This window comes from Vigna radiata, chromosome 9 (genome assembly GCF_000741045.1).
Source record: "Vigna radiata var. radiata cultivar VC1973A chromosome 9, Vradiata_ver6, whole genome shotgun sequence".
Taxonomy (NCBI): Eukaryota; Viridiplantae; Streptophyta; class Magnoliopsida; order Fabales; family Fabaceae; genus Vigna; species Vigna radiata.
This window is the reverse complement of record NC_028359.1, coordinates 349,237-361,642: the sequence shown is the minus strand read 5'-3', so window position 1 is coordinate 361,642 and position 12,406 is coordinate 349,237. Positions and strand designations below refer to the sequence as shown.

The following is a 12,406-nucleotide window of genomic DNA, read 5'->3' as shown; positions in this document are numbered from 1 at the left end:
ATTGAATTTAGATATTATTGAATTTCAAAATCTAATTTCAAAATGAATTGGATTTTAAAATTTAGTTTAAGAATTCAATGGATTTTGAAATGTAATTTAGAAATTCATCGAATTTTAAAATTCGATTAAATATTCTTTGAAATTTGAAATATAATAATGTTTTAATTTTAATTTTTAATTTTTCTTTTTTAAATTTATTTTGCTTCTTTTATTTGTTGTTTCTTATTTTTTTTTTAAATATTCTTGTTATGTTTTATGAATTTGTTGATTTTTTCTCGTTATTATTAAACAAGCGAGGTTTTTTATGGTTATGTCACGTTGTAAATAGTTAAGATTTAAAATGAAATATTATCTTTTAAATTTATACAATCACAAAGGTTTCATGATAGATTTATATTATTTTAATAATGAAATATGGAAAGAAGATTACATAAAAAGAAAATTTACAATTTTTTCCTCGTATAATGAGTTTAGATTCTTTTTTATATTGGTTTTATTGTTGATATTATAAGATTTGATAAAATTAATCCTTGAAAGATGTATGTATTGTTACCATATAAAAGTACGAAAAATACAATTACAATGTTCAATCTAAAATACCCAACACAAAAAAATGGGATTATCCTTTTAAACTAAAATACAAACAAAATTTTATCAAAAATAAGTAAATATCGCAAGTAATGTCATAATTTTGATTTGTTTAGACTTTAGTTGGTCATTATTTCACTGTAACCAATTGAATAATAATTTTTACTGACTTAATTAGAAGTCAACTGATGCTAATAATCATTACTGAAATAAAATAATGAGTATGATGTGAAACAATTATATTATTTTAGATTTCCTAAAATTAGTAGTCGTAATCTACCTACCAGTACATATTAATCTCAGGTACACCTAAAAGTTAATGTTTGCTAAAGAATCATGAAACACGACTCATACATTTTTATAATTTTTTGCAAATATGGTAAAAACGAAGCCGAGCATTCCTCCAATTAATTCTTATATTTTGTCAAATCGAATGTTGAACACATCTAAAGAAATACAAATGCATGGTTACGATAATAATTATATATGTATTGGAGAAATCTTATTTAAAAGATTTTAATATCACATTATGAGAAATATCTATATATATTAATCTTATTCAATGTTATTATTTTCAAAATGTTTTTTCGTGTAAATTTGTTTATATGATTTCCTACTATTCAGATATAGGGCAATTTAAAAATTAAATTTATTGGTTTTATAAAATAAATACTATTATATTTATTTAATTAATATTTTTTAATTGATAATGTTATATAAAAAATAACACATGATTTCAGAGTATTAAAAATCATTTTTGACATATATTATCTCTAAATTTCTTAATAAGTATTAAATTTTAATTTTCGCATATAGTATGTTCTAAAATTTATGTGTTGTTACTTAAAATAGAAATTGATTTTATAATATTATATATATATATATATATATATATATATATATATATATATGTATATATATATACACACACACTATTTTGACTTTTTATGAAGATGTGTTCCAAAATTTTATAATAATTTCACTATATTCTTTTAATAAAATAACAATTCATATGATCTTTTAATCTATTTGAATATTTAAATTATTATATTTTTTGTATATAATAATGAAAATTATCAAATATAACAAAAAAAAACACTAAATGAGAACGTTTTAAAAGTAACAAAAAAAAATGAGAAAAGGAAAATAAATAGGGAAGAAAAAAAATTAATGAGAAATAAGATAGATTATGATTCTATTACGAAGAATTTTTCAATTAGAATTTGCAAGGAATGAAATATAAAATTATTCTCATAGCATAATTCATAACATATACAAGTGACAAAATTTAAATGACTTGATTGTTTTTATTATTGAAATTACAATAGGAGAAAATCAACATGTAAAAATATCTTTGACCTGTCACTATAAGAATCTTATGATGTATATGAATAGCGAGATAAATATGAAAATACGCGATTGTCCTTCATCAATCAATATTATGTATATTTAAAAAAAAATTATATCATATAAAACCGGTCAAAAAATAAAAAATAATAAAAACTCACAAAAAATAGGATAAATTAGCACGATAACATTATGCTGTTTAACTAAATTAACTATATATATTCTAATAATATATTATATAATCAAATTATCAAAATTTAATCGCATATTCTCGAGCAACAAATATCTATGTCAATGTTGTTTAGCTACTTTAAATAAACAATACTAAACGAGTCTTGTTCAACAATGTTTTCTACTTTATTTAGTGGTTCGGTACAAATATAAATAAAATTAACTTTTTTATAATTAAAATGAGTTTATAGATAAATTTAAAATGCAAATTTGAAAAAATTATATATGAGAGTTTTTCATTGACTTATGTTTTATTGGTCGACATCAATAAAAAGTTAGGTAATTTAAACTGAAGACATTTTGACGTAACATTAAAGTCAGAATAGTTTCGTATAAACAAAATAATTATAAATTGCCTATTGTATGAAATATTAAAAAATATCTCAGTTACAAAAAATCATAACAAAAATATAAATCCTTTATCTTTTACCAAAATATCTCTCAAAATACACGATATATTAACGATATATTTATTAAATCAAAACTTGTTTAGGTCCAATTCTTAAAACTTTAGAATTCAATTATATCGGCCTTTAAACATTTCATTCATATTGGAGTACTAAAAAATAAAAAACATATATATACTTATGTATCTTTGTTACCACGTTTATAAGAAAGATGAGTTGAACGAAAATGCTAATAAAAGTTAATTTATTTTATTTCTATTTTCTAAACATTTATTGGCGAACATCATTCCAATTAAAAATATTATTTTTCTGTGTGATAGTTAATTAATTAAATTTAAATACAGTTTTGCAATCCGATTCATATTTATGTAAGTATACATATATGCATGTAGTTTTTCTATTATCTTTCAAAGTCTATCAACTATAAATTATTTTAAAAATTAGTTTTCTCCTGTCTCGTATAACATATCCTTGTTATACCTGCTAAGTATTTTGAGATTTTTGTTTCTGTTAAAAATAAATTAGCGAATAAAATAATTAGATATAAATAATGTTTACTTATTTTTAATGTTTACTTATTTTTTAATTAAATTTAAATAATGTTTATTTTTTAATTAATGTAAATAATGTTTATTGTTTAAGAACAAGGAGAGAGAGTTGGTTGCAGAAGAAAAATGGCGGGAGATATGAGTTGGTTTGGATTGGAAAGGCGAATTCTGGCTTTCCGATAAGGCCGCGAGAAAACTGAAAAAAAAAATAAAAAAAAAATACGAAAAGAGAGAGAGAAAAGAAAGCCCATTAGTTTCAATTTCACGAGAAAGCTGCGGAAGGAGACAGACCCAATTACCCTTACCCTTACCACAATTCATTCATTCATTCGTTGTCTTCCATCTTCACGTGATTTTTCTCTTTGCCTTTCTCATCTGAATCTAACGACTTCTCTGGAATATCGTCGCCTCAAAGATCGATCAACATGAAGGAGAAGGGCAAAGAGAAGGAGACAGAGAAGAAGAAGTATCCGATCGGAGCTGAACATTACCTTCTCTACGAAGAGATTGGTCAGGGCGTCAGCGCTTCTGTTCACCGCGCGCTCTGCGTTCCTTTCAACGAGGTCGTCGCCATCAAAATCCTCGACTTCGAACGTGACAATTGCGATCTGGTAATTCTATCGTTTATTCATCGATTTCACCAATTTATCTTTCAGTTCGATTAATTCGTTACAGAGAACAAATAAAATTAAATAAAATTAAAATAAAACCAATGCAATGCACGCAGAACAACGTGTCTCGCGAGGCGCAGACAATGATCCTCGTGGACCACCCTAACGTGCTCAAATCACACTGCTCCTTCGTCAACGAGCACAATCTGTGGGTGGTCATGCCGTATATGTCCGGCGGCTCGTGCCTCCACATACTCAAAGCCGCTCACCCCGACGGGTTTGAGGAGGTTGTGATTGCGACCATTCTCAAAGAGGTCCTGAAGGGTTTGGAGTACCTTCACCATCACGGCCACATCCACCGCGACGTCAAGGCTGGCAACATTCTCATCGATTCACGCGGCGCCGTCAAGCTTGGCGACTTTGGTGTTTCCGCTTGCCTTTTTGATTCTGGTGACCGCCAACGCACCAGGAATACATTTGTTGGAACTCCTTGCTGGTATATTCATTCATTACCATTGCCGCATTGCAATAACTCTTCTGCATTTCATTCGTTCTTCGTCTCATCAACCTTTTGTGGTTTCATTACAGGATGGCACCCGAGGTCATGGAGCAACTCCACGGCTACAACTTCAAGTTTGTTCTCATCTCTCTCGTATTTAATTATTTAACACTAATACTGATAATAATATTAAAATAATAATAAATAATTCAATCTACTTCCTATCCTGCACATTCCATATCAAGTTAATATTATTCTTTTCCAGAGCTGACATCTGGTCATTTGGTATTACCGCCTTGGAGCTTGCTCATGGTCATGCTCCTTTCTCAAAGTATCCACCAATGAAGGTGGGTATGCTGTTAACTAGCTAGTAATGTAATATAATTAGTAAAGACCAAAAACACATCGTGCTTTTTATTTACTACTACCACCTGGTTCCATTACAGGTACTGCTCATGACTTTGCAAAACGCACCCCCTGGCCTTGACTACGAAAGGGATAAGAAGTTCTCTAAGGTTACATTACCTAATAATCTCATCTCTCAATGATTTTAATTAAGTTTCAACGTTCACTGTTTTCTTCTTTCTTCTTAATTCGCTTCTTTCTTCTTTCTCTCCAGTCGTTTAAGCAGATGATTGCTAGCTGCTTGGTAAAAGATCCTTCAAAACGACCCTCTGCAAGCAAGTTGTTAAAGCATTCCTTCTTTAAGCAGGCTCGCTCCAATGATCATATTCGAAGGCTCTTGGAGGGGCTGCCTGCTTTAGGTGATCGAATGGAGGCCCTAAAGGTTCCTTATCATCACCATAACTCTCCTCCTTCCCTAGCCCATGTAATCGTGTATAGTATTTTTATAAGCTGTTTTTCTTTCATAGAGAAAAGAAGAAGATATGCTCGCACAAAAGAAAATGCCTGATGGTAAGATGGAGGAATTATCACAGGTAACAACTACTGCGTCTAATTGCTTAGAGTAACTGCTTTCAGTTGAGTGCCAGAGTTATGCCATTTGCTTTCAAAATATCTTATTCTATTGTCTAATTATATTCTTTGATAGCAAGCCAATGACATCATTGTGTTAATCCTGTGTAGAATGAATACAAACGAGGAATCAGTGGCTGGAACTTCAATCTTGAAGATATGAAGGCTCAGGCTTCCTTGGTACACATATGGTCCAATCTTTTTGCACTTACAACCAGCATGAGGCCCCGGCAGTTATAGAGTTCCTAATTAAAGTTTTTTTTCCCCTTCTAGATCCATGATTTCGACGATGCTATTACCGATATGAATCATGCAGCAAGTTCAAGTTCTTTAGCTACACTTGATTCACAAGAGAAACCATTACCGAGTGCATTTCACAACCCTTCTCGATCTGTTGATATGGTATTTATAAATTAATTTTATACTCGTTTGGATTACATGCTGTATACGTATATGTATTTGTGTGTGTATCTATATTGTTTTTCTTCTGTTTCTTGTTAGCAATTTCTTAAATGGAGTAGTTCTAATGCCTTTGGTTCACAGGAAGAAAATGATGAGATGCGAAATCAATCAGCTTCTGTTTCTGCAATTGATGCCAAGTATGGTTCTAATATATTATGCATCTGATGTCAGATCTAGTAGATTACACCTTTTTGTGATTTGCAAATTGTGAGAACTTATGAGATTATGAGTTTACAACATCACAGGCCAACGCTTCTGTTTGGCTTGGGATCTTATATTCTGAAATAAATTATATCTGTATGTACAGTTCGGAAAAGGGTCAATCAAGTTAACCCAATTATTATCACGTGTTGCCATTTCCAGAACTAGGCTTGAAAAATCCGACGATGACTCTTGCATCACCAGTTCGAGCCATGAACCACAAATTAAGTCATCCTGTATCGATAATCACGTGGACAATAATTTGGGTGAGAAATCTGACTTGGAAAACGGTGGAAAATTGGTGGACGGAATGTCCACCCATCATCATCATAGAAGAGGATGTTCATCGAGCATCTTACCAGAAGTTGTCTTTCCACCAATTCGACCAGAAAGGTGAATATTACAATTATGCATTAAGTCAGTTTAATTTTGTGAAATCTTTTTCTGGTTTAGTGCATGGAGTTTGCTTTTTAAAATTGCACTTGCATTTGCTTAGTTGCTAAATGCTACCTACCGACATAATCTTTATTATTAACCAAAATTAATTGAAATTCTGAAATTTTGTCGGTTCCATTTCTTATTAAATGAGTTTTTCTCGTGCATTTGTAGTTTAGTAAATTTTAATCAATTGTAAAGAGTGTGTTGTGTACTCCTCTCGCTTTGTTTGTTCTGTTAATTATTTTTTTGTGGCTGAGCTTGCCGTTTGTGATGTCTTGTGAATCCTGCCCTGACTAATGTGGATGTCCTTTTTCAACACCTCAATCTGTCCGATGGGCCTTGGTAGGTTTGATCATTTTAAATCCCAATATACGGGTTTTCTTCTGCATTCCATTCTCTGGGATCTCAGATCTTAAACATTATTATCTCAAGAGGATAGCCCACTGCATCTCTTTTACACATTTACACAGACCATTTCACTCCGTGTCATGTATAGAATATTTGTGACAGACATGCGTAAATCAACATTCACCAAACAATATGCTCACTCGTTGCTGTATACTGTTCAAGTTTTAGGTGCCTTAATTCAATTCGACGGAGTGAATATAAACCAAACAGTAATGTATAAGTACATCTCCCCCCCGTTTTTTTTTTCCCTCTACAAGAATGTAGAATGTGTAAGTACAGTTCTTTCTATTTTTCATCACCGAAGGTGGTAGTTACGGTGTTGTTTTTTTTTCCCAATATCTTTCTAAAGAACTTGATCAAATGCTTTTGAAATCTGATGTTAATACGCTACTGTTGATTATTACAAAAAGGGAGTCAGTTATTGCAGCTATCGACTCATGACTGATACTCTGTATCCCGCAAGTTAAATTTCACATTCACAGCTAGAGTACAAATCCTAATTCGTCTTCAGTCAGTCTTTTATGAATTTTGAAAAAATGTCATAATGTTCTTATAAGTTGCCTCTTTTTTAAAGAGGACAAGTTAGGTTTACACCTTTTTGTGTATATACCATATCGCTTTTCTCCTCTATAAAGTAGACATTAGACAATGGCATTAATGGGATTGTATTTGCATTCAAGAATCTTAGAACTCTGAAATTTGACAGAGTGTCATAAGCTTTTCAAGTTGCTTGTTTTCAAAAGAGGATAAAGTAGGTTTACACCTTTTTGTTTATAAACCGTACCACTTTCCTCCTCCAAAGTGTAGACATTAGACAATAACATTTGGTTGATTTTTCCATTAATCAATAATAGGAATTGCAATGTAGAAGTTAAAAGGTGTTCAAATAACTTAACTAAGAGCAAGGACTTGTAATCTTATCATTAGTAGAGGATTAAGTATAATACTTAACTATAGTATTTTTCCATAAAATTCAATTTTGTAAATTAACTATTGTATATTATAGCATTTCACTTTCATTGTTTGTGTAAAATTTGGTAAAAAGGTAAAAAACGATAAGAATACAATCAAATATTTTTTATATTTTGAATTGATTTTAATGTATATTTTATTGAATCACTAAATAATTGGTTTGACATAAAAATTTATATTTACATGGATGATTTATATAATAAATACTGAATTTTAATATACCTTGTGAAAAATTGTATAGTCATTTGAACTTACCTTAATATCCCCAATCCCTCTCATTTTGGTTGAGGAGGACCCAATATAGGAGAGATCGGTTTACACTAGTATCACACATAACATTCTTTTAATACTATTTGATAACTACATATAACGTATGTTTTTTATTATTCTGTCTTTTCAATTGTAACTATCAATATATTTATTTGTTTATACCAAATATAATTATCCTTTTGAGTATACTATTGTCTCTAATGATTCCTTATTTCCTTTTAATCCTTTGAGTATTATAGTTTATCTGCCATCATCATTATTAATACTCAGCAATATAAATGGCAGTGAGAAACCGCAAAATCTGCTCCAGAACGGTTCAAGTTGCAATGCAACTTCAGTTCCACAGACAGGAGAGGACGTACTTACTGAACTTCCATCAAAAGTCTCAAAATCATCAGGTAACTGCTTATATTCATTCGTCCCATCAAATGCTTTGTTGTCTAGTGTCAACATCATGAATGTATCGCTGTTTTAGAATACACGTAAGAGCTAATTCTTCAAGCCCGATGATGGATTACTAAGCATTTCGGTCTAATTAATCATTTTTTGACAGCTAATTCTGATGACCCTGATGAGAAATCGAAAGTGCCAGTTGTACAGCAGAGAGGACGTTTTAAGGTTACATCTGAAAATGTTGACCCAGAAAAGGTAAGAAATAACTCTACTACTGATTATTCTCCTTTTTTGAACACTGAAATACAATGTGAAGTTTTTTTCAGGTGGGCCCTTCTCCTGTACTGCAAAAGAGTCATAGCATGCAGGTTTGTGGTTTTGAAGTTTGTATAACTGTCCCTTTTCTTCCCTTGGCTAGAAGAGAACCCCATATATATGTTTCGATCCAAAACTGCATTTTAGTATGCCATTTGTAATTTCCAGTGATCCATAGGTTTGGAAGATGTTTTTTGGCCGTATATTGCATGGGCATTAATGGTGTTAGATTTGCTGCCAGCACTAACCTTGCCGGAAGCTGATGCTACCATTTCTTTTATAGAAAATGAAAGAGTCACAATGTGTTTAGTTTATTTGGTTTGAAGAATGCGTCTTTAAAATAATAGGATGGTGGTTTGAAATCATACACCTATAGTAGGCAGTTATAACTCTCAATTTACTGTACATCTCATTGGAATGGCACGGGTTATGCAGGTTTTTAGCCAGCATAATGTTGCTTCTGTACAACAACCAACTTTGCCATTATTACCAGCATATGAAGCCACATCATCAAATCTTTCGGGTCACGCCGTGTTTCCCATATTGCACTCTGTACTGCAGACAAATATTCTGCAACAGGTATGTTCTACTTTATGGCCTTATGGGTTATGGCCGGTCTCCTTCAGCTAATCTTCACGAGCAACTGTTTCTTAAATGACTTTTTTTTTACAGGAAAGCATTTTATGTTTAATGAGGCTTATTACTGCCGGTGACTCTACAGGTTCTACCAAGAACACTCCGTTTGAATATTTTGTTTAACTTTTTTTGCTGTTTTTTTAATACCCATACTTTTCAATTCTTTCTCGTCTACTTGCCCAGCTGATGGCTCATGTACCCTAGCTCAAATAGCAGGAACTGAAAAATCTTTGGTATGTATGGGCTTATTTTTTAATCATAGATTTGAATATATTTGAGGATGTGCCATCTGAAAAAAATTATATTTGGCCTCCGTACAAGAATGTTGGATAATACATTAATACTAATGTCAATTGAGTTTGGAGGTGCTGAAAATTTAGAATTACAATAGCAATAAATTTGAAAGTGGTAAGACTAATGAATACAGTTAAAGTTTACTAAATAATGTTTGTATAATTATTTAACTTGCCTTATTAATTTATTTTTTAAATATATATTTTACTGTTAACCTGAATGACTTTGTATTTGCCTTTTCCTTTCTATTTTACGAGTAATGTTTGTCATGCATTACTGCAGCTTGAAGCTGCTCAGGAGAGGGAGAAGGAGTTACTTAGTGAGATAACTGATTTGCAATGGAGGTACTTTATTGTAAAATATAATTGGATTACGTACCGAATTATCGATGTATCTTAATCCATGCACCTGTAACCTGTAGGCTTATCTGTGCTCAGGAGGAGCTTCAAAAATTGAAAACAGAAAACGCCCAGGTTAGTATTATTAAGCATGACTGTCATAAGTATCAGTTCAGTTGTAGTGAAATTTTTCAGAAAACTCATCAAATTGGTAAAACCAGTCAAACAAAAAGATTAATAATAAATTACGATTGGTAAAACTCAGCTTAAAATATTAGTTAATTTTTGTTATAGACTTCTTATTCATAAATATGAATGTCTTATGATACATAATTTATTTAAACTTACGAGCTTATAAAAGGTATGTTTTATTTTATATATTTTGAAATTATATTATGTATTTTTGCTTACTAAAATAAATTAAGTTGAATTATTAAATTCTGAGAGAGGAGTTGAAATTATATTATGTATTTATTTGAATTGTGTTTTAATTTGTGAATGTAAATCTTAAATCATAGGTGTGATTGCAGTATGGAATGGATGGAGGCGGGATTAAACTTTAAGCTAAGGAAAAAAAAAAGTTGGTAGAGTAGATATTAAGTGGTATACTATTTGTAGGTTTTTTCAATCATTTAGATGATACAAATTTTATCAATAGTTTTTTCTTGTTTATAATTACTCTTGTAAATTCTTTTAGCATTATTTGCTGGATATAAATTTCATTTCCATTGTCGTATGATTTCCTAATATTATTTATTCATGTATTTCAAGAAAAGGACAGATCAATATATAATACACTTATTACCTTAAAACTTACTTTTTTATTATATAATTTCAAGGTTTGTGTTTTTGTTTTTTGATTTATAATTAATGCATTTTATTATTCTGAATTTCCCTAATAAATTGAAATTGTTAAGTTTTAAATGTTTTCCAAATCGTAAGGTCTTTTCTCCAAACACTTTCAAAATCTGCATTACATTCTTTTTAGTATTTTTACTTTTATCTTTTCAAATTACTAAATACAATATTTTAGAATAGAGTTTATATTTCAAGTAGTTAAACAAAAAAAAAATAGTATAAATTAAGTTTTACAAATTGTAAGATGAAATTTCTAAAATATCCACAGCTACAAAGAAAAGGAACAAAACCCTATTTGTAAACAATAAATTAACAACTGATAACCTAATCCTTTATTTCAAAACAAAAAAGTAATTCTAAACGAAAAGAAACGATTAACAGCAAAAAACCTAATGTTTTATATTTTAATCAACTAATTCTAAACAAAAAATAATTAATAAAAACATTATTAACAAGTTGGCGGACAACAGCTGAAATATAAATTTTAATATTTTGTTTGTATGGTTCAACCTATCATAAGAGGGAACCGTATTCAATTACTCAAGGGACGATCGTTTCACGCTTCCATTTTGCGTTATCGCGGGAATCATATGTTTTCAAATGTACACTAAAATGATATTTTCAAAATTATGATTAGTTGGTATTTCATCATTTTAAAAAAATAAAAATAAAATTAAAAAAGAAAGAGAAAGATGTATTGGAATTGGTGGATATTGCGGACAATAATATTCATTTCCATCAAAACATCATATACCCACTTTTAATGGGAAAATAAATAATTTAGAATATAAGAGGATAAAATAAATAATGTTACTGTTTTAACATATAGTAACATTATATAGAAATGAAAAAAATCACCAGATTATGATGTATAGATAAAAGTCGTTCGAATAATAATATATTAATTTCTCAGATCCTATTCTGTTTCATTTAATACTATTTTACAAGGATAAAAAAAATATATATTTTCTTATCTGTTCTTCAACCTTTTATCTCTTTCAAAAAATAAAACGTCATAGTGATAATGAACCTAATCGAAATCTTGAGTTAAGTGTTTTTGTTTGAGCGATGTGTTTTGTTCCCATCTTTCAAACCAAGAAGGTCTATTATAATATCTTGTGTTGATGTTGGAGTTATGTCTTAAACCTAACTACTATTTTAGATGGTTGAATAAACGTGGTATTTTAAAATAATTCATTTTTTAAATGTTGTCGTTTAATGATGAATAAATTTTAGTTTTATAATATTAATTTTGTTATCTAATTTGAAATAAGATTTCTTATTATTATAATGATAGGTAGAAAAAGATAATGAGCAATAAAAAATAAGATCAAGATTTTATACCATTATTTATTACCATTGATCGTAAGTGTTCTTTATAATATTTTTATTTTCAAAAAATCAGTAATAACGAATTTAATTTCAAATTATATTTCAAAAAAATTATAAATTATTTTTCCTTCTATTAAAATCATTAAAATTTGAAGTCATTATTTTTAGTTAACTATTTTAAATTACTTTTCCATAGTTTTATTTTTTATTTTTTCCTACCCATATTTCAACATGTCTATTTAAAGAATATTTTTCTCAAGAAAACATTATTTTGAAAAAAAAA

General features: G+C 29.5%; 1 protein-coding gene across 1 annotated transcript; it reads left to right on the top strand.

Annotated features, from left to right (window-relative positions):
• The first annotated feature begins 3,236 nt into the window (after positions 1-3,236).
• Positions 3,237-10,669, top strand: LOC106773602 (serine/threonine-protein kinase BLUS1). Its single transcript, XM_014660319.2, has 20 exons — positions 3,237-3,732; positions 3,849-4,228; positions 4,321-4,365; positions 4,497-4,578; positions 4,678-4,746; positions 4,851-5,018; positions 5,104-5,169; positions 5,318-5,386; positions 5,480-5,608; positions 5,750-5,805; positions 6,032-6,262; positions 8,243-8,355; positions 8,511-8,605; positions 8,677-8,718; positions 9,101-9,244; positions 9,338-9,386; positions 9,485-9,534; positions 9,878-9,939; positions 10,017-10,068; positions 10,452-10,669. Exons 1-20 carry the CDS (start codon positions 3,547-3,549, stop codon positions 10,455-10,457), a joined length of 2,094 nt encoding a protein of 697 aa, XP_014515805.1. The 5' UTR covers positions 3,237-3,546; the 3' UTR covers positions 10,458-10,669.
• The last annotated feature ends 1,737 nt before the right edge of the window (positions 10,670-12,406 follow it).